The sequence below is a fragment of the Bipolaris victoriae genome, assembly GCF_000527765.1.
Source record: "Bipolaris victoriae FI3 unplaced genomic scaffold scaffold_23, whole genome shotgun sequence".
In the NCBI taxonomy this organism is placed as follows: Eukaryota; Fungi; Ascomycota; class Dothideomycetes; order Pleosporales; family Pleosporaceae; genus Bipolaris; species Bipolaris victoriae.
The window spans coordinates 89,129-108,605 of NW_014575369.1; the positions used below are offsets into that span (position 1 = coordinate 89,129).

At 47.4% G+C, this 19,477-nt stretch overlaps 8 protein-coding genes across 8 annotated transcripts; 6 read left to right on the forward strand and 2 right to left on the reverse strand.

The window, feature by feature from the left end:
- Nucleotides 1-781: 781 nt before the first annotated feature.
- Nucleotides 782-2,299, forward strand: COCVIDRAFT_35853 (hypothetical protein; the record flags this gene model as incomplete). Its single annotated transcript, XM_014703318.1, has 1 exon — nt 782-2,299. The coding sequence occupies one exon, from the start codon at nt 782-784 to the stop codon at nt 2,297-2,299; it is 1,518 nt and encodes a 505-aa protein (XP_014558804.1).
- An 833-nt stretch (nt 2,300-3,132) lies between these two features.
- On the forward strand, nt 3,133-4,451 carry COCVIDRAFT_35854 (hypothetical protein; the record flags this gene model as incomplete). The annotated part of the gene is made up of 2 exons (XM_014703391.1): nt 3,133-3,608; nt 3,668-4,451. The coding sequence occupies 2 exons, from the start codon at nt 3,133-3,135 to the stop codon at nt 4,449-4,451; spliced, it is 1,260 nt and encodes a 419-aa protein (XP_014558877.1).
- Nucleotides 4,452-5,110: 659 nt separating this feature from the next.
- On the forward strand, nt 5,111-6,479 carry COCVIDRAFT_24748 (hypothetical protein; the record flags this gene model as incomplete). The annotated part of the gene is made up of 4 exons (XM_014703278.1): nt 5,111-5,167; nt 5,232-5,453; nt 5,521-6,069; nt 6,123-6,479. The coding sequence occupies 4 exons, from the start codon at nt 5,111-5,113 to the stop codon at nt 6,477-6,479; spliced, it is 1,185 nt and encodes a 394-aa protein (XP_014558764.1).
- Nucleotides 6,480-10,404: 3,925 nt separating this feature from the next.
- On the reverse strand, nt 10,405-10,587 carry COCVIDRAFT_71031 (hypothetical protein; the record flags this gene model as incomplete). The annotated part of the gene is made up of 1 exon (XM_014703319.1): nt 10,405-10,587. A coding segment is annotated over one exon (183 nt), but the record flags the coding sequence as incomplete, so codon positions are not given.
- A 1,188-nt stretch (nt 10,588-11,775) lies between these two features.
- On the reverse strand, nt 11,776-12,018 carry COCVIDRAFT_93586 (hypothetical protein; the record flags this gene model as incomplete). Its single annotated transcript, XM_014703320.1, has 1 exon — nt 11,776-12,018. A coding segment is annotated over one exon (243 nt), but the record flags the coding sequence as incomplete, so codon positions are not given.
- Nucleotides 12,019-13,275: 1,257 nt separating this feature from the next.
- Nucleotides 13,276-15,215, forward strand: COCVIDRAFT_35856 (hypothetical protein; the record flags this gene model as incomplete). Its single annotated transcript, XM_014703321.1, has 7 exons — nt 13,276-13,541; nt 13,603-13,780; nt 13,968-14,052; nt 14,105-14,123; nt 14,184-14,512; nt 14,566-14,872; nt 14,942-15,215. The coding sequence occupies 7 exons, from the start codon at nt 13,276-13,278 to the stop codon at nt 15,213-15,215; spliced, it is 1,458 nt and encodes a 485-aa protein (XP_014558807.1).
- A 773-nt stretch (nt 15,216-15,988) lies between these two features.
- COCVIDRAFT_93409 (hypothetical protein) lies at nt 15,989-17,199 on the forward strand (the record flags this gene model as incomplete). Its single annotated transcript, XM_014703322.1, has 7 exons — nt 15,989-16,023; nt 16,099-16,320; nt 16,416-16,597; nt 16,650-16,722; nt 16,775-16,905; nt 16,956-17,095; nt 17,152-17,199. The coding sequence occupies 7 exons, from the start codon at nt 15,989-15,991 to the stop codon at nt 17,197-17,199; spliced, it is 831 nt and encodes a 276-aa protein (XP_014558808.1).
- Nucleotides 17,200-17,992: 793 nt separating this feature from the next.
- On the forward strand, nt 17,993-19,162 carry COCVIDRAFT_14134 (hypothetical protein; the record flags this gene model as incomplete). The annotated part of the gene is made up of 4 exons (XM_014703260.1): nt 17,993-18,035; nt 18,092-18,174; nt 18,229-18,957; nt 19,007-19,162. 4 exons carry the CDS (start codon nt 17,993-17,995, stop codon nt 19,160-19,162), a joined length of 1,011 nt encoding a protein of 336 aa, XP_014558746.1.
- Nucleotides 19,163-19,477: the final 315 nt, after the last annotated feature.

The following is a 19,477-nucleotide window of genomic DNA, read 5'->3' on the forward strand; positions in this document are numbered from 1 at the left end:
TCTAATCATGCGAGCTGATATGGCCCTTTTGTCACTTCGGCCCGGAAACACTGGCTCTGTCCTTTGCATCGTTTAGGGTGTGTTCGGCCACGTTATCGTTTGCTAACTGGATTACGTTTACCGGTTGTTAACTGGATTGAGAGCTCCGTCTAGAAAACGGCGATAGAAATAGCTTACTTAGTATTTAGTAAAGCGTCGTTCAACGCTACTAGCTAGAGCTCTAGAGATCGATTTCGTTTTTAAAACTCTAGTATTTCATGCCTATCTTGGTAGCCTAGCTTACTACGTAAGCAGCTGACTAGCCTCCCATGTCGACGCGCAAAGCGACCGCGTAAGACGGTAATCAGATGGAGATGGTAAGGCCCTGAGGTCTCTTCTCCCAATGCTGGTACTACAGTGTATAGTACGTGCGACCGAGGAAGGCCCTTTTAAACGTCGCTCGCTGTTTCGGCGTTCCCGGATCAAGCCGCTCGCTCGATCGATTTGATACAACAAGGAATTTGCACGAAGCACTATCGAGTTTGCCGCACAAGGATCTACTAGGATCGATTGCGAGGAATCGCGTTAGTGCAGTATAATATATTAACGCCCAACTTTTATGAAGTTTGAAGATTGGTACACAGCGGATAGAACCACTGATTGTATACTGATTTGAGGACCTTTTATATCATATAGTGAACAAGAGTCCAGTACTGCTGCACTAATAGCCATCTGGTACATTTTGTTTTCTGCATGGATACGATGGCCGAATAGTAAGCCTCAAGATGTACTATATGTGCACATGTCTTATGACTATGAGGACACATATGTACCGCAATATCGCGACTACTTACTGACTTTTCAAACGAGTGTCAACGCCGAATCAGGTAGCCAGAAGAATGACTTGAGCGTGAAGGGAAGCTCCTCAACGCAAAAACCCCCAAAGTACCGACTTGCGTGTGACAGCTGTCAGCAGTCCAAGATCCGATGTGATCAGAAACGGCCGAAATGTCGCAGATGTGCGAAGAAAGGCATAGAGTGTGTGTACAGCCCAGCAAGGCGTGCAGGACGACCACGCACTCGCAATAACAGCAAACCCTCCCAGAGCACTGATAATAGTGCGCCCGCAAGCTCGAAGGGGGATTCGGCACCTACGACAGAGTCTGACATCACCACTTCAGCATCGTTTTGGATGGCGCCTGTCGCTCCGCACAGCATGATGTCCAACACATCTGCCATCCTCAGTATGACGCCGACTATTCAAGGGCCGGGCTCCGACAATGCGGGTTTCTCTCCAAGTCAGTTGCTAGATGATAGCTTTCTACACGGCCTACCAGACCCCACCAGTTCACATTACAATACCTCCAAGGAAATGGGAAATTGTCATTTTTCCATGTCGCCCGAGTTCCACATTGGTCCAGAGCCTCTCGATACAGGTTTCTGTGGGGCAACATGGGAACAACAGCAGCAGCAACAACTCTACATTTCCACACCCATACTTCTCGATGAAGGGCTCCCATACTGTGAGCTGCTTACTCCAGACAACCACGAACCACGCCATCATCCGGATCAGCAACTTGAAGAACCGCTAATCCCAGCCACAAGTAGCAGTAGTATTGAAAGCTGTAGTTACGAAATTTCTCTGCAACAAGAGACACAACTACAATTTATCCATTCCTTGGATCATGGTACTCCATCGAAAATATCATGCAGCTGTACATCCGCTCTCCTTGACCACCTATCGCATGCATCACCTATTTCATATCCTGCGTCGACTTCGGCCGGCCTCTCTACGTCTCGAATACTCATCACCAGCTGCCGCAACGCGATGAGATGCCCCAACGCATGCTATATGCGGCCTTCGATGGCGCTCATCATCTGCCAGGCCATTGACAGGGCTCTCATCGCGCTCAAACCGGACGGCATCTCGATGTGGACATCGATACTGGCGCCCATACACAACTACGAAAGCGGGACTTCCTCATCACCCCAATCATCTTCGTCATGCAGTACAAGCGGTGGTAAGAGTAACAATGACATCATGCTTCCACCAGCAGACGACGAGTGCGAGCCGCTGCGCTGCGGAACATTGCCGATCCGGGGTGCCGATAGGCGAGTCATGATGCGGGTGCTGCTAATGAAGCGGGTGCTCGAGGTGCAAGGGGTGCTCGAGCGACTGCGGGACATGCTGCTGTCAGGGCTGCTAGTCAGCGAGGATGCGACGATGAAGAACCAGCTCCTAGCACTGTGTGAAAGTTTAGTAGGCGAGTGTGCGAGGAAAGTGGCGGAGAAAGTGGAGATTATAAAGCTACAGATGTAGGAGGGAATGAATCCAGGGGAATGGGAAAGGAGCCCAACTGCTTTCAGCCGTACAGATGATATTGGTCACCTTTCTTTTTTATGCATCGGCGTTCAATTGACTGGGCTGCGTTGCATTGTGCTTGGGCGAAGTCATGCTCGTCAAAAGCACAGGAGGGTATGGCTACAAGCCAAGATATCATCGAGTTGAAATGCAGATACGCATGCATATCTGAGTTCCTGCAACCAACGTCGTTACACGCGTGTTTCACGTCATTTTGTGGCCATACATACTGACGACCTTGGACTAATTCAATATCAAGGCTATCCCACCGATTGTTTGACTTCAAATCAAACCAACACTAAAGAAGGAGCGAGAGTTCGGTCAATAAGTAGCATCCGTCGAGTGGTTCAAGATATTCTTTCTCTTGGGGTCCTTGTCTCTCCAGGTAGACGAAGTTTTACGGGAGACGTGATTGAGTTGGTCAGACACTGACTCGGAAGGTTAAACCAGCTGCCATGTTGGTAGCTCGGCTGGTTTTTTCCCCTCAATTTCGGTGCATAGCAGAGGACGCTATGATAGTACGAGAATTCCTGTTTCAAGTTCTGAATGCTATCCCTAAATTAAACAAGATGTTCTAGAACCACTGCTTCGGCGACCGATAATGCAGAAATCTCTTGGCAATTTTGAATCAACATACCGATTGATGCACTGATCTTCTCTATCCAGGACCATATCGCCTTCTACTCATTTTACCATACTCGCATATAACTCGGTATGCTACTCATCAAAAACTGTCTTAACTTTCCTACCAGCAGCTTCTGTATCAACCAATCACCGATTCAGTTGCAATCATGGCTTCGATATCATCTCTACCCAAAACTGCAAACACTCATCTCCATGATAGTATTGCAGCCGATACTATCCTCGACTCTCTAGAGTCTCTGGCGGCAGGAAACATCCCCATCTCCCTCCGCAATGATGAGGAAAAACGCTTACGCTTTCTTGAAGCTGCTAGAATGGCTTCTTTGAAGCTCGAGCAAACGTGGGATACTATGCAGCGGCTGATCTTCTGTGCTTTGCCGCCCAACATGGCGCAGGTGGGTATTAATCTGGGGCTGTGGAGACTCCTTTCTGAGCGAAGGGGGGCGGCCATGAGCGCTAGTGAACTGGCCACCGAATTGGGCGTTGAAAAGCCACTACTTGTACGAATACTGCGCTACGCAGCGACGCAGTGGATGGTGGAGCAGGTTGATATCGACAAATACCGGGCGACAAATATAACGCACTACTTGTCCATGTCGGGACTAGAGTCTGTCATGTTCCATGTGTAAGTTGACTTCTTGATCTAGGTCTCTTCGTTGTATTATGATTGATTTTGCTATACAGGACCGAGAGAAACATTGCAGTGTACAATGCCATACCAAAGTGGATGTCAGAGAACTCGTATAAGCAGCCTCAGGATAACAAAAACCTCCCATTCCAACTCTCCAAGAACACCAATCTACACTTCTTTGAATGGTTGTCGCAGCGACCGCGGCACCAACAAGCCTTCAACGAGTATATGTCGTTCCAGCGGGTTGGGCAAAAGAGCTGGCTTGATGTATTTCCACTTGAGAATTATATGCACAAGTCCAGCACAGGGGATGAGCACCGAACGCTCTTTGTGGACGTAGGAGGCGGCTATGGGCACCAGTGCCGGGAGGCATTGAAGAGGTTTCCCTGGCTGCAAGGGCGTGTTGTGCTGCAGGATACCCACGGGGCAGCTATCGACTCAGCAACGGCCATTGAAGGACTAAAGGTTGTTCACCATGACTTCACCCAGCCTCAACCAGTTAAGGGGGCCTGCATCTACTATCTGCGAAATATTCTGCATGACTGGCCTGATCAAGCCTGCTTTAGTATTCTCTCCCAAATTAAAGAGGTCCTCGCTCCGGACTCGGTTATTCTGCTGGATGAGCTCATCATTCACGATGAGGGCGCACATTGGTATGGTGCCTCGTTTGATCTGCTCATGATGGCCAACTATGGTGCACGCGAGCGGTCGCTGAATGAGTGGGATCGCCTTCTAGAAACAGTGGGCCTGGAACGGAAAACCTTTGTGCCTTACAGCATGCATGGAGATGGTATTCAGGTAGTTGGTGTTCGAGGAACGGTTCACGAAAGGTTGTGAGGCTCTGGGCATTCGGGATTTTGTTTTTCTAGTCAAGAACAGCATTTGATAAGCTGCTCACAATGCTAGACTAGTTAAATATATGTAGATATTTCATTGAGTAACGTTTTTTATGCTAGGTTTCAAAAACTACAGAACAGTGTAACAAATTCCAAGTCCAGTTCCTGCTAAGGAATTCATAATACAAGGTAATTGTTTTGGATTAGAGAAAATGATAATATTTATTCAAAGTGTAATTACATAGTACTATACTACAACACGTATTTAGCGTAGTTACATAATAGCCGCTCTGAATACAGCCTAAGAGGTACATAAGAGCGGATTAATAAGAGAAGCGTATTAGTTCAGAGAAACTACTATTTTACTATCATGGTAATGAATATAGTTTTTCGAAATGTACTTAATTGCCGCGATGTTTGGGGCTGCAAGCAAGCCGCGGGCCTCGGTATATTTTAGTCCATATCGGACCCCGACGTCTACTTTTGACTTACTAAATTTGTCGATAAAACTCCCCGAACATGTGAATAGGGCTGTAGAAAGAAAACGTATGGTATCACTAGAGTAAATGAATATTTTATCATTTATTAATCGCCAAGCTGCAATCGACATTCTATGCACGCAAAACTCAGCTTGTACACCTGTCTCTTATTCTAAACACCATGGCGAGCAACTTCAAGATCGAGCCTCTGGTCCATCCTGAAGGGAAGACATGCAAGGTAGGATTCATCTAGTCTCTATAATATGACTATACATTACCTCTGCTTATAATACTTTGTTTAGTTTGGAGCTGTTATTACAGGTCTTGATCTAAACAATTTTACTGAAGAGATTGTGGCTCAATTAGAGAAAGCGATCTGGGAGCATAAGCTTCTTATTATCAAAGGTCAACATGACCTTAAACCGAGGCGTTCCTGGGAATTGCTGCGAGCGCTCGATCCAGACATGATAATTGAGGACGACGACGACATGATTAACTTATTTCATCCTCACCAGTGGTTTCGGGTAAGTCGAAAGTTGGCTAGAACATCCACATCACAGCAAGTCTAGCAAAGTGCTAACATTGATAAAGGACTCCTTCCAAGCTATCAAGGTTCCTGATGCGGGTTTGTTCTACTTCATTGGGAAAGGCCCCCAAGACGACCCGCGCTACGGCAAACCAGGTCTAGACATGGGCGACGCTAACCTCAGTCATTACTACAGTGTACCGCTCTCAGACGAGGACTTTGAAGCTGGACGTACCCGTTTCCACATGTGGTACATGAACGGATTCTATTGGCGACATGGCATTTCAAAGTGTACTATTCTCCGACCGATCAAGTTTCCTACGGAAGGCCTGGATAAGCAAACTGTAGAATGGGCTGACGGCTCAGGTACGACTATGGAAGTTCGGCCAGGACGTCAGGCGTTTCTCGACGTTGAACAGTTGTACGACATGCTAAGCGACGAGGAGAAGAGAATGGCAGATCATAGTTGGGCTGATTACAACTACTTCCCATTTGAGAATCTCAAGGACTGTCATTATGCACCGAACGGCCTAGGCGTGGTGACTGAGGGCAGAGAGCAGCCAGAAGAAGAACTGCTAAAGTACGTAGGGGCAAGTAAAGACTGGCAAAAGAGGGTATGTTTATACTTAGAGGAAGCTTACGCTATTAAGAACTAACAACGCTGTAGTACCCGCTGGTATGGGTTAACCCTGTTACCGGCAAGAAGTCATTCCAGTGTATGCATCACTTGGTTCGTCGATTATATATTCGCAACGGCCCAGATGAGACTCCGAAGATTATCGATGACTTGGGCGAAGTGAGGAGGTTTTTGGATAAGATCCAAAGCAGAATTATTAAGCCTGAGAATATTTGGGTAGGTCCGGAGGAAGAGCACGACTTGGTTCTCTTCGGGAGCTATGGCCTGCTCCATTCGAATATCGACTACCCTGCTAGTTGGGGTAAGAGGTCGATACACCAGGCCTTCATGCCTACAAGCAAGCCACCTGTGGGGCCAGTACCCACCCCAGATATTTCAAATGAGTGATAGCATTCGTAAAAGATTTAGACAGTGGTTTCAGTTACCGATCCTAGTTTTTTGCGCCCGTCAAGATGTGAAATGATTATAACGTGCGGGATCAGTAAGCTGCGCGGATCAGTAAGCTGCGCACCCCACCCAACTTGACGCGACTCTCTGCGCAATTGATCCACAACAACGCAATAAAATAATATGAAATTTAAAGATATAATATATTATTTAGTCTTGCACGTAGTGCGAGTGTGTCCTTGAAGATGGCACTTTGAATACGTCGGCGGCGCGCGCTGACGTCGCTCACCAGCCTGGCTCTGATCAGTGCCCATGACCACTCTTTCTGCCTCTACAGCGAGCTGCTGGGCCTGCTCTACCCGTAGTACTCTACTAGAAGCGATATATTGACGATACTGGCCTTGCTTCCGTTGCTGGCGCTGATTAACTATACGTAGCTTCTTATTCTCCTCTATAAGTATTGTTACAGATTGTATTGTAAGCTGCGCACTCTTCGCGAGCTGGCGTATAGCAACGCTTGTTGGGCTATCTGACTACTTCCGGAGCCGCTCTTAGAGATAGAGCACCTGCTGCCGAAGCTGCTCTACTATATGCGGCGTTTCTACCTGTATTATAGCATTTCTATCTATAGTCGTCTGTGGTGGAGATGGCGTCTGGACGACTGTTAGTGATGATAAAACACGCTCTAGAGAGAGAGGAATAAGGCCTATCGCCTGAAAGCCTGCCTGGATATTCTGCTGCGTGAATACTGTCGGCCGGATTCGTGCATAGACTATAAGGAAGTCTACTTTATCGATATAGTGGAGACCTTAATAGGCGAGCTCCTCGATCTCACGTCCGTACGCGCGCTTTAGTAGGGAGAAGCAGCTTACGTCTAGAGGCTAGAGAAGATGCGACGTATAAGGCGGCATATAGAGAGGAATAATGTTGTTCTCTACGCAGTACTAGTCGAACTCAGGTGTAGCGTGGCTACTATAGCTATCTAGAATAAGCAGACGATAGACTCTAGCTGTACGAGTAGCTATATGCTAGTTAAAGTACTTTACCTACTCTACGCTAATCTCGTCAGTCGTCCAGCTATTATTTAAGACGCCGATAGTCCAGTTAAGTAGAAGCCTATTATACTAGCTACTTTAGTGGACTTTGCTAGAGAGAATAATGAACGGTAGAAGAGACTAGCTAGACGCGTTGATACACTTGATAGCTGTCACCCACTCGCGATTATCTAGCTACACGACGACTGCTCTACCTACTCTGTTAGCGCTAGTAACTACTTTTAATGTACTAGCGACGCCTATCGCGAATCTAGTCTCGTTAAAGTTATAGATATCTCGATCTAGAACGCCGTACGTCTATCGCGTCTCCTCTACTAGCTTAAACTAGGCTATAATTATAATAGAATCCTTATAGGAGGCACGCTAACTATACAGTCTTCTAGTCTACTTCGTCTAAAGCTTAGACTGAGTCTGGATAAAGCGCGATACCTATTTCTTGCCTACAGGCTGTAGAGGTAGATCTTAGTCACGCGCGGCGAGTAGAGCGTCTGCTATCCGTCGTACGTTAATAATATGGGGTGGAAAACCACGCTGGTTAAGGCCTAGGATCTACTGTACAAGAGACTGCTCTTTAATTGGCGATAGTTTACGATTAACAGAGACTATCTCTAATCGTGGCTAGGTACCGCGGAGACGCGCTCGTAGCGTTGATTCTGGCACATTATACGCTGCTGTAAGGGCACGGAGAGATTATTTTTGGTTATTTTGATACGATACTATAGCAAGCCAAAGTCTGCCTTCACGAGAAGTCTGTATAGAGCGTGGCTGTCGCGGCATTGTGGTGGTTGTGAGGAGAGTCGCGTCAAGCTGGGCACCCCACCAAGCTTGACGCGACTCTCTGTGCAATTGAGCCACAATAACGTAATAAAATAAAATAAAATTAAGAGGTATAATTCTTTAGATAGCTCTGCATGAAGTCTGAGTATGCTCTTGAATATGGCACTTTGTACACGTCGGCGGCGCGCGCTGACGTCGCTCACCAGCCTGGCTCTGGCTAGCCTCCATGACTATCCTCTCTACCTCTACAGTAAGCTGCTGAGCCCGCTGTATCTAGAGTACCCCACTAGAAGTAATATATTGACGCTGCTAACTCTACTTTTGCCGTTAACGCTGGACTTCTGCACGTAGCTTCTTATTCTCCTCTATAAGTATTATTACTAATTGCATTGTAAGCTAAGCGCTTTTAGTAAGCTGGCGTATCGTAACGCTTATTAGGCTCTTGGATTTTCGGCGTAGCCGCTCTTAGAGATAGCGTACCTACTGCTAAAGCTCTGCTACTGTATAAGGCGTCTCTGTCTGCGCAGCGGCGTTATTGTCTGTGGTTATCTATAGCGGAGACGGTGTTCTAGCTACGGTGAGCGACGATAGTACGCGATCTAGATAAGGAGAGACAAGCCCTGTTGCTTAAAAGCCTGCCTAGATGTTCTGCTATGTGAAAACTGTCGGCCAGATCCGTATATAGGCTGTAAGGAAGTCTATCTTATTAACGTGGTAGACCCTATAGCGGGTAAGCTTCTTAACCTCGCGTCTATATACGCGCTTAAGAGGAGAGTAGCAGCTTATATCTAGAGGCTGGAGGAGGTGCGACGTATAAGGCGGCATACAGAGAGTGATAATCTTATTCTTAGCGCAGTACTAATCAAACTCTGGCGTGGCGTGGCTACTATAGCCGTCTAGAATAAGTAGCTAATAGACTCTAGCTATACGAGCAGCTGTATGCTAATTAAAGTGCTTTATCTACTCTATACTAAGCTGATCAGTCGTCCAGCCGTTGTCTAATACTGCAACAGTCCAGTCTTGTGGGAGGTCGCGGTACTAGCTACTCTAGTGGACCTTACTAGATAGTACAGTACTAGTTCATAAGTCTGGCCTCGCTAGCCGAAACCCCGCCATCATCAAATATTGACGCCCGTGCTGTTACCACCAATATCTCCACCAAAACTTCATATTTCTTAAATTTGAAAAATGGAATTGATTCTCGTATACTAGTATTTAGTTTGCCAACCTCGTGCCTCGCGGCAGGCGCGGAGGCGGCGCGGCATTGACTTAACTAGTGCCGCGATCTGGCTGCTGGGTATCCTGCGCCAGCTATCTCTTAGAGCCCTACAAAAACCATCCCATTCTTCCTAAGTTTTGCTATAGTTATAGTACTGTGGATAGAAGCGATCCATGTTTCGTTTAAGGGCCCACTAGAGGTGCTCAATAGGGTTGAGGTCTGGTGAATAAGCTAGCTAGTTGAGAGGTGTAATCTGGTGGGTGGTGAGAAAGTTGCGGATACTACGAGCGGTATGGATGCGCGCGTTATTATGCATAAAAAGCTGAGAAGGCCTCCAGTAAGGTACGAGACCTTGTTTAAGGCATTGGATGTAACTTTGGGCGCTGTACCCACCGCGGGGAGCATAGGGATCCCTTTCCATGATCACGAGAGGACTCCGTCGCCCCCGCCCACGTTCATCCACCCATATAGCCCCCCACACTATCTGCTGCGGGTCCTGGATAGGCAGAGCCTCCGTAATCATCCTGCGCTTCCATTTCTCTTCTGGATATCGAAAACACCACTCCTGTGTAGCACCAGAGCCCTTCTGAACTGAGCACTCGTCTGTGAACTTGACTATGCGCCTATGCTAAGGAAAGCTCCGGTATTGGCATGCGAATTGGTATCGCTGACGAGCACGCTGGGGATCCAACTTTGGACGCTTTTTGCAGCAGTATTTAGTAAGATTATGTCGCTTAAGGATTCGGTATAGTGTGGTACGGCTAGAGAGCTTCGAAGGGGTCCTATCAGCGTTTATAAATACTGCCTCTTCAGCAAGTATTTTATATAGTATCTTTGGCGATTTTCGTGCTAGCTGATAGATAAGCTTTCTCTGGTGAGGCGATAGTATACTTGGACGCCCAGAGCGAGGTTTATCATTAGTACTGCCGGTAAGGTTGAACTTTTTCTGCAATTTTCTAATCGCGGAGGGGTCACGGTAAAAAGCCTTACCTACTTCTTTGAAGCTTGCGCCAGCGCGTAACATCCTAATCGCAATGTTACGCTCTATAGTCGTTATATTTCGACGACGGCGCACATTTTGAGATACCTCTTGGCCGAATCGGCGTGGTGTAGCGTTGGTGGTGGGCATTCAAAAAAGTGGGTGGGGTTGGTGTTAGTGGGGTGGTGGAGCTTGGCAAGGCCAGATTTATGAAACATAGCTGTATTATAAACGGTGGAAGATACTAGCTAGACGCGTTGATGCACTCGATAGCTGTTACCCACTCGCGATTGCCTGGCTGTATAACGACTGCTCTACTAACTCTATTAGAGCTAGTTATGACTTTTAACGTGCTAGCGACGCCTATCGCGAATCTAGTCTTATTAAAGTTATAGATGTCTTGATTTAGAACGCCGTACGTCTGGCGCGTCTCCTCTACTAGCTTAAACTAGGCTATAATCGCGATAGGATTCTTATAGGAGGCACGCTGACTATATAATCGTCTAGTCTATTTTATCTAAAGCTCTAGCTAGCTCTGGATAAAGCGCGATACCTATTTCTTGCTAATAGGTGCTGGAGGTGGATCTTAGCCGCGCGCAGTAAGTAGAGCGTCTGCTATCCGTCGTACGTTAATAATATGGGGCGGAAAACCACGTTGGTTAAGGTCTAGAATCTACTGTATAAGAGACTGTTCTTTAATAGGTGATAGCTTGCGGTTGACAGAGGCTATTTCTAATTATGGTTGGATACTATGGATACGTGTGTGTAGTGTAGATTGTAGTACATTAAAAGCTTTTGCGAGAGCACGAATAGATTGTTTTGGATTATTACGATAAGACGCGATAGNAAGGCTTATTCTGCCTTCACGAGAAGTCTGTATAGAACGTTGTTGTCGCGGCATGGTGGTGGTTGTGGAGAGCGTCGCGTCAAGCTTGGTGGGGTGCCCAGCTTACTGATCTGCCCAGCTTACTGATCCCGCACGTTACCTTCGGTGCTTACATAATCGTAGTCTGACTGCACATCTCCGCAGGTATTCCCTTCCTGGGCTAATTTTTCCATTTATAAGATATCAGATGTGATGTAAATGAAGATAAGATCGTGGCCTTTGTCTCATTTAGTAGAAGAATAATAGCTCTAAAACTCGCGAGCCCAGGAAGGAACAAGCCACCCAGATGTTCTAATACTATGCATCCCCATCATGCAACGCCACGCAGACATAACAATCGGTACCGCTGACTCCTATGCGCGTGTCGGAGATTGAGAGAATTATGGCATATGCCAGTTGGATGCCAGTCCCCTGAGATGCCAGTTGTGATATTGATACTCTAGGAACAACAAGGATTCTGTGACAAGATCAACTGTTGTTGGTTCAGCATGCATGCTAACACCCTTACGTGGCATGAATTTATGACAATACCACATACATATGCCAACTGCAGCACACTGGAAAGAAGAGACGAAGAAGGTGAGCTGACAATGCAATATACGCATATGCATAATCCTGAGCAGAGTCACATGTAGTAAAACATTACTGAAGAAGTAAAGCTGCTATTACCAAGTATGACAGTCAGGCTGTTCCACACTGAAAATACCACCAACGCACGAGCCTACCCTCTTGATCGAGACTTCCACAGCCAATGGCTAGCACAAGGATCTTTACAACGATCAACTTGGAAATATGCAGTGTGGTTTGTTATAGCCCTATGTACTGTGTAAGGAATAGCGCCTTGGCACTATCTGAAGTACTTAGACCAGCTACCGGCCGCCTTACCACCATCATACATCGTACAATACTTGCTTTTCTTCATTCCTGAGTAGTATAGCGAGTCGCAGTGAAATCAAGGTGCTTTACCCGCTCCTGAGCCTGCAACGAGTCAGTCAGCTCATCCGATAACCCAAGCATGAGAAGACACAGGCTTGGCAAACCATCGGCAGTTGACAAGCGACTGTGCTTTCGCCCAATGTTATCGCGATCGCAAAAATCTTCCCCGAGTCACCGTTATGACAAGACACTGCCAAGGAGGCTCCCACGTCACATCCCCGCCTTACCCCAGGGCTTGGCTCTCCGTATCACACAGACCATGTTTTCCAATTTTCTGTGTAACGCTGCATTCAACTGAACTGTATTGGGTAGGTGGTTATGATCGGGTACTGTTACCCTTGTGCTTCGCACCTGTGTCCAACCAGTATTGTGGGAAGTGCCAAATCGTAACGTGGTACTAAACCGAGGAAGGGCAAATCGCTTTACATGCCACGTTGGACAATCCTGCCACAAGTAACTATCCAAATATTTGGCTTAGAAGGACATCTTGAGCGAGATTTCTGATGTGCCATACTGAGTTTTGTAAGATTCGGAGCCTTTTGGGTTAAGAAACGAGATTTCTTCTTAAATAACATAGACATTCGAAAGTAGCTTAAGGCTTGCTGAGTACACTCAGTAGCAGCGACGTTCATATTACATTGAGTCTAGTACTCTTATGCATAAATATGAGGACTAAGAAGTCACTAACACTATCCAAGCTTCTCGGATCCAGTTCTGGTACCGGCTTATGAGCATTAACAGTGCCGAGTTTCCATGGTGAGCTCACATGCCCACGTGCATGAGGGGTCGACGGTGGAGATAATGCCAGTCCTCGCTAATATGTGGCACGACTACGGGTAAGGATTCGCGGTGATGTATAATGTTCTGCTGTCCCATCTTGCATTTCTGTCGGCTGGAGCCTGTTGAATTTCCCATCGACATCCCTTTTGTCAACAACAGTCAAGATGGCGCGCGACGCAATGGATGATTCTGAGTCCAAAGACCATGCCTATACCATGGAAGAGGTTCCTAACGAAAAGTCATCACTTGCAGGCTTACCGGATCATTTGCACCAGGCAATGAGAGCTGGGTTGAGCCAAGAAGATGCAGAATTTCTCTACAGCGTCGACAAGGCGGAGCAAAAGAAGATTTTCCACAAGGTTGACTGGCGCCTATGTCCCATGCTTGCTATTTTGTACCTCATCTCTCATCTCGACAGGGCAAACATTGGGTTAGAAACATCCCTTTGCTCAAGCAAGCATATCAAGCTTCCGCTAACCTTTACATAAAAGCAATGCCAAGATCGAAGGCCTCGAGAAAACTCTGGGTATGAAAGGCACAGATTACAATGTTGCGCTCATGGTCTTCTTCGTCCCATATGTCCTCTTCGAGATCCCTTCCAATATGATTCTCGCAAAGTTCAAACGCCCATCGTACTACATGGGTACGCTGACGCTGTGCTGGGGTACCGTTATGACAGTCATGGGACTGGTACAAAATCTTGCGGGTCTTTGCGCTACGAGGTTTTTCCTTGGTTTATTTGAGTTCGTTGTCCACAACTGTGAACTGGAACACTTTGCTAAGCAACCACAGAGCCGGTTTTTTCCCTGGCGCTATCTACCTCGTTGGCCAGTGGTACCCGCCAGACCGTACGCAGTTCCGTATGGCGTTGTTTTACTGTGCGTCTGCTACGAGTGGAGCGTTTTCTGGACTTTTGGCTGCTGCGATTGCTAAAATGAATGGTATGCAAGTTCTCTGCGATAACTTCCGAGCGTAATTGACCATTGGATATAGGTATCGCTGGACTTGAGGGGTGAGTGTCGCCCTGAGCATCTTGCTGAAAGACTGAGAACTGACATAGTTGGGCATGAAGTTGGAGATGGATCTTCATTCTGGAAGGAATAGCCACTGTTTTATTAGGCGCTTCAGTTTTCTTTTTGTTGCCAGACTCGCCCGATCACGCAGCCGGTCGATGGCTCACAGCCGACGAAGCGCGCTTCCTTCGCCTCACACACATTGTCACGCGCGGTCTCAAGCGAGAGAGACAGGTCAATGCCGAGGGCAAGAAAAAGAGGGTCAAATGGGGTGTCATCGGTCAGGTTATAAAAGACTGGCAGATATACCTGCAAGCTATGGTCTTTGCGAGTAACGCTGTACCAAACTACGGACTAAAATTTACTATGCCTCAGATTCTGAAGAACAGTAAGTCGTACAACCAGCTCGCATCCATTCAAAAATACTTATGGTCCCAACAGTGGGTTTCACAAGTACGACCGCACAACTCATGACTGCACCACCGTATGCATGTGGCGCAATTTCAGCATTAGTATCTTCCCTACTTGCTGATCGGTTTACATGGCGTATGCCCTTTATCGCCAGCGGACAGGCTCTTCTCATCATTGCATACGCCATTCTATTCGCCAAAGCAGAAGCCATCAAGGAAAACGTCGCAGTTTGTTACTTTGCAGTTCACGTCGCTTGCATCGGCCTCTACCCTATTCTCCCCGGATGCAATGCCTGGACCATTAATAACCTTGCCGGACCCGAAAAGCGAGCTGTCGGGTACGTCGTTCCCACTCTATCATGACATTAACGCCGATATGAACATGGAAAACTGACTCTTCAAAATAGTATCGCAACTATGATTTGCATCGGCAACCTAGGAGGCATCGTCGGCTCCTTCATTTTCCAGGAAAAAGAGTCGCCTAAATACGAAACGGGATTCGGCTCGTCGCTCTCATTTGCTGCAGCGGGGCTCGTGTGTGCCTTCACGCTTGAGTTCTTGTTCTTCAGGATTAATAAGAAGAATGCGGAAAAGACGGAGGAGGAGTGGCGCGCTATATATACCCCTGCGCAGTTGGAAAAGATGGGAGATAGGAGTCCGTTGTTCAAGTATCATCTTTAGGCTGGAGTGCAGACGGCTTTTTGTATGGAAGAGGTTGGATATTTTTGGGAATAGAAGCAGTGGAAGAACCGATGGTCATTATCATTTGAATCGAGTCGAAATTCCCGTAGCTAATATATCATACATACTCTACGAGCTTGTGGCAAAGTACGGGTTAAGGGTTATGTTCTGATGTCCACTTTTCAGACCCTTCATTGCAGTCTGGAACTCCAAACCCTGACTAAGATAAAGACTGTATCATAGCTTGTCATCAGCCTCTTTCATCTTCGTCCCTCTTTTCGATGTGCTTAGTCCCAATCAATTCAGTCAGAGTAGATCCGTGTTTCCCTAGAACCAAGCCGTAGTAAAAGGCCTGGCCATTATGGGAACCGAGTGTCACTATACATCCAGAGAGCACCTTGTTTTTTTCATTCATTACCTTAGCGAAGTCTAAATAGAGCGATAAATCAACGTGTCGGGTGCATTGTTCTTGATGTGACGGTGCTTCCACGGAAATGTCGGCGGCCTGCCCAGTTTCCCGAGCGCCGAATCATAATACTCGTACCTCCGGGACTTAAAACACCACGGAAGCGGTATGACTATATATCATACTCCCGGAAATTCTTCCATGAATTCGACATTTCTCTTCACGAAAATTGAATTATTGAATCTTTCTTCAGCCACATCGACAATACAAAAGTTACAGATACAATACGAGATCAAAGGCCAGAGAAAGGCCCGTCAGAAACTCCACACCAACACTTGCACTATCGCAAAACACACCCAAAAGAAACATGACCACCCGTCAAGAAACCGCCTTAATCACGGGGTACGAGCCTTGAGCATCTCCCTCCCCTCTATCTATTCCGAAAGCCACACACCTAACACCCAACCCCTACCACAGCTGCACCCCCGGCGGCATCGGCCACGAACTCGCTCTAGAATTCCTCCGCCGCGGCTTCCAAGTATTCGGCACTGTTCGATCCGAAGAAGCCAAAAAGACGCTTGTGAGTGAGGGCGTCATAGCAATCCAGCTTGAAGTTACGTCCGATGCGAGTATTCAGGCGCTGCATGATGAGATTTCCGAGCGCGTGGATGGAAAGCTTGATATTTTGGTTAACAATGTGTGAGTAACTTGGACCCTGTACTACCCTTTACTTTATTTCTTTGTTCGTTGCGTGTGGGAGTTGGGTGAAGAGAGGTGCTGACGCAATACTACAGCGGCGTAAGCCACACAGTCCCAGTGCTTGACCTAACAATCGAGGATATGCGCAAGGTGTTCGAAATTAATGTGTTTAGTTGTATTCGTTTGGTGCAGGCTTTTGCCCCGCTTCTCATAGAAGCGAAAGGAAAGATTGCCAATATAGGGTCTGTTGCTGGTATTGTACCGTATGTATTCGGTGGTATGTATTCGTTTCTTTCTTTTGGATATGCCGGTTAGCTGACGCGGAATAGGATGCTATAATGCGTCCAAGGCAGCGCTGCATTCATATACGGATGCGCTTAGAATAGAGATGGCGCCGTTTGGGTATGTATTTGCCATATAGCCGAGCATCGTGCGAGAGACTGACTACGAGTAGTGTTCAAGTTGTTCTGGTCGTGACTGGTGGTGTGAAGAGTAGGATATCTGATGTCAAGAAGCGTCTTCCACCAAATTCGCTGTACATGCCTATAGAGGAAGACTATTTGTTCCGTCAAGGGAACTCTCAGCGTAGGCCAAAGAAACTCCATGGGTTAAGTAAGATGCTAATGTTTTGTCAGGAACGGCGATGCCGACAGAAACATATGCGCGGAAAGTTGTCAGCGACCTACTCGAGCCAACCTCCAAAGCATGGCTGTGGCGTGGCCATCAATCGAATCTAGTTAGATGGCTTTCGTGGCTTCTTCCTCGTGGCTTTTGGGTAAGTGATTCATCACTCATAGCTTTTCCCACTCGTATTTTTTCTGACTCCTCTAGGACCTTTACTTTTCGAGAAAATTCGGGCTTGGGAAGCTGCGTTCATAGCGTTGAGAGGGTGGGAGTATTTGGCTTGATTCAGAATTCCAGGCTATGCATAGAGGCGGTGTTTGGTATGGTTTAGAATAGGGTTGAATTGCTGTACTACGTAGTCGTACTTTGGTCTGCAGCTGTCGCCCACCAGCCACACCGGATATCATGATCACAACCCGCAAGCGGCACAGAAGAGTGGTGCAGCTTCGGCTTCATATTACTCTACCTTTCTTCTGATGTACTCTTGCTGCTCTAGCTAACCAGTGCTTTTGCTCGCATTTCTCCACGCACGAAAACCCCTGGGATTAACTGTAGGGTTTAGTTGAAGCTATGTTCATTTATGCTATTATTTCTCATCAAAAACTACTGGTACAATTTACTTGGCTGAGTACGATGAAATAGATGTGTAGAATGTTGACTACTAGACAGTGCCAAGAAGCATGTGACAGATGTTCCTCGTTGACTTTTGCTGCTGAATACACCGGCAATATTATTCATCAGACGAGGGGCGCGTCATTGCCAAAAGAAATTGTACCCGGCGATTCAGCCATGTTGAGTCGTAAAAGTAGGCGAATCGGTGCAAGAGTAATCATCTGACGGACATTTACCTTGGTTTGGCGTCGCGCTGCCCGAGTTGCCGAGGCACATGGCTTCCCCACACGACCTGACATGCCCCAACTGGCGCGAGCGTCTCCAGGTCGCGCCTCCACGTTTTAGATATCTTTCTTCCCACGTTCTTGTTTTCAGCAGTCGCTTTATCCTTTATACCCGTCACTGACTTTTGCTGTGACCCAACTGTGCGCCCAACATGCCTTTTAACACCGAACTTACGAGGGCCCTTGGCATCAGAGGTACGCACGTTCACCTCCCACTGCGACTCGGACGTATGGTTGCTAACAGTGAACAGTGCCCGTTGTGCAGGGAGGTATGCAATGGGTGGGATACGCTGAGCTTGCTTCGGCTGTCAGCAACGCAGGTGGTCTTGGAATAGTAGGCATACATCGCATTACCATGTCAAGATGCCGCTCCTTACCATACCCGTAGTTGACCGCCCTCACCCAACCGACCCCCGAAGACCTTCGCAAGGAGATCCGAAGATGCCGAACCATGACTAACAAGCCTTTTGGCGTCAACCTGACCCTCCTTCCCGCCATGGTTCCTCCGGACTATGGCGCGTACGCCCGTGTCATCATCGAGGAGAAGGTCAACATCGTCGAGACGGCAGGAAACAGCCCTGGCCCAGTTATCAGGCAACTGAAGGCTGCTGGCACAATCATCCTACACAAGTGCACTACCATCAGGCACGCACAGTCTGCTGTCAAGCTTGGTGTTGACTTCCTATCCATTGACGGCTTCGAGTGCGCCGGCCACGTTGGCGAGACGGACATTACCAACTTCATTCTGCTCAGCAGAGCCCGCCAGTCGCTCGGCGTACCGTTCATCGCTTCAGGAGGCTTTGCCGATGGTCAGGGTTTGGCTGCCGCGCTTGCCCTCGGCGCGTGCGGTATCAACATGGGCACCCGATTCATGTGTACCGTTGAGGCTCCTATCCACCAGAACATCAAGCAAGCCATCGTAGATGCTCAGGAAACAGACACTACTTTGGTGCTTCGACGATGGAAGAACACCTCCCGTTTGTTCGCCAATAAGGTTGCTCTGCAGGCTGTCAATGTTGAGAAGACCAGCCCAACGGGCAAGTTCGAGGAGGTAGCCGAGTTTGTGAGCGGCAAGCGTGGCCGACAGGTCTTCCTGAACGGTGACAAGGACTTTGGTGTAAGTTTACAATGCGCCTTTCTGCTTGGATGAATACTGATATTCTCAGGTCTGGACTGCTGGTCAAGTCATTGGACTGATCCACGATATCCCCACCAACGAGGAGCTTATTAGCCGCATTGAGCGGGAAGCCATCGAGACGATGAAGAAGTCACAATCGCTTTTTGTTTCTGAGGATGCTTCGGTTGCCAAGAGCAAGTTGTAGAGGACTAGACAATAGATTTTGTTATCTGAAGCGATGATCTTGCTTAGAAAATAGCCTGTAGTTATACCGCATATTAACAATTTTGGATGTTCACAAAGAATTCATCTGGACTATAACAATTCATGTCAAGACGTGATTTTCATTCGCTTATATCGTTTTAAGCGATGGATTCTTGATCTCAGGGTCTCTCCACACGTTGGTCACTATGACGTTTGACCCGCAACATCGTCACCACTACATCTTACCAAAATCTAACCTTCTAGAATACTCAAGGCGCCTCAAACTCATTTTTCAGATTTACAAAGCCGAATAGAG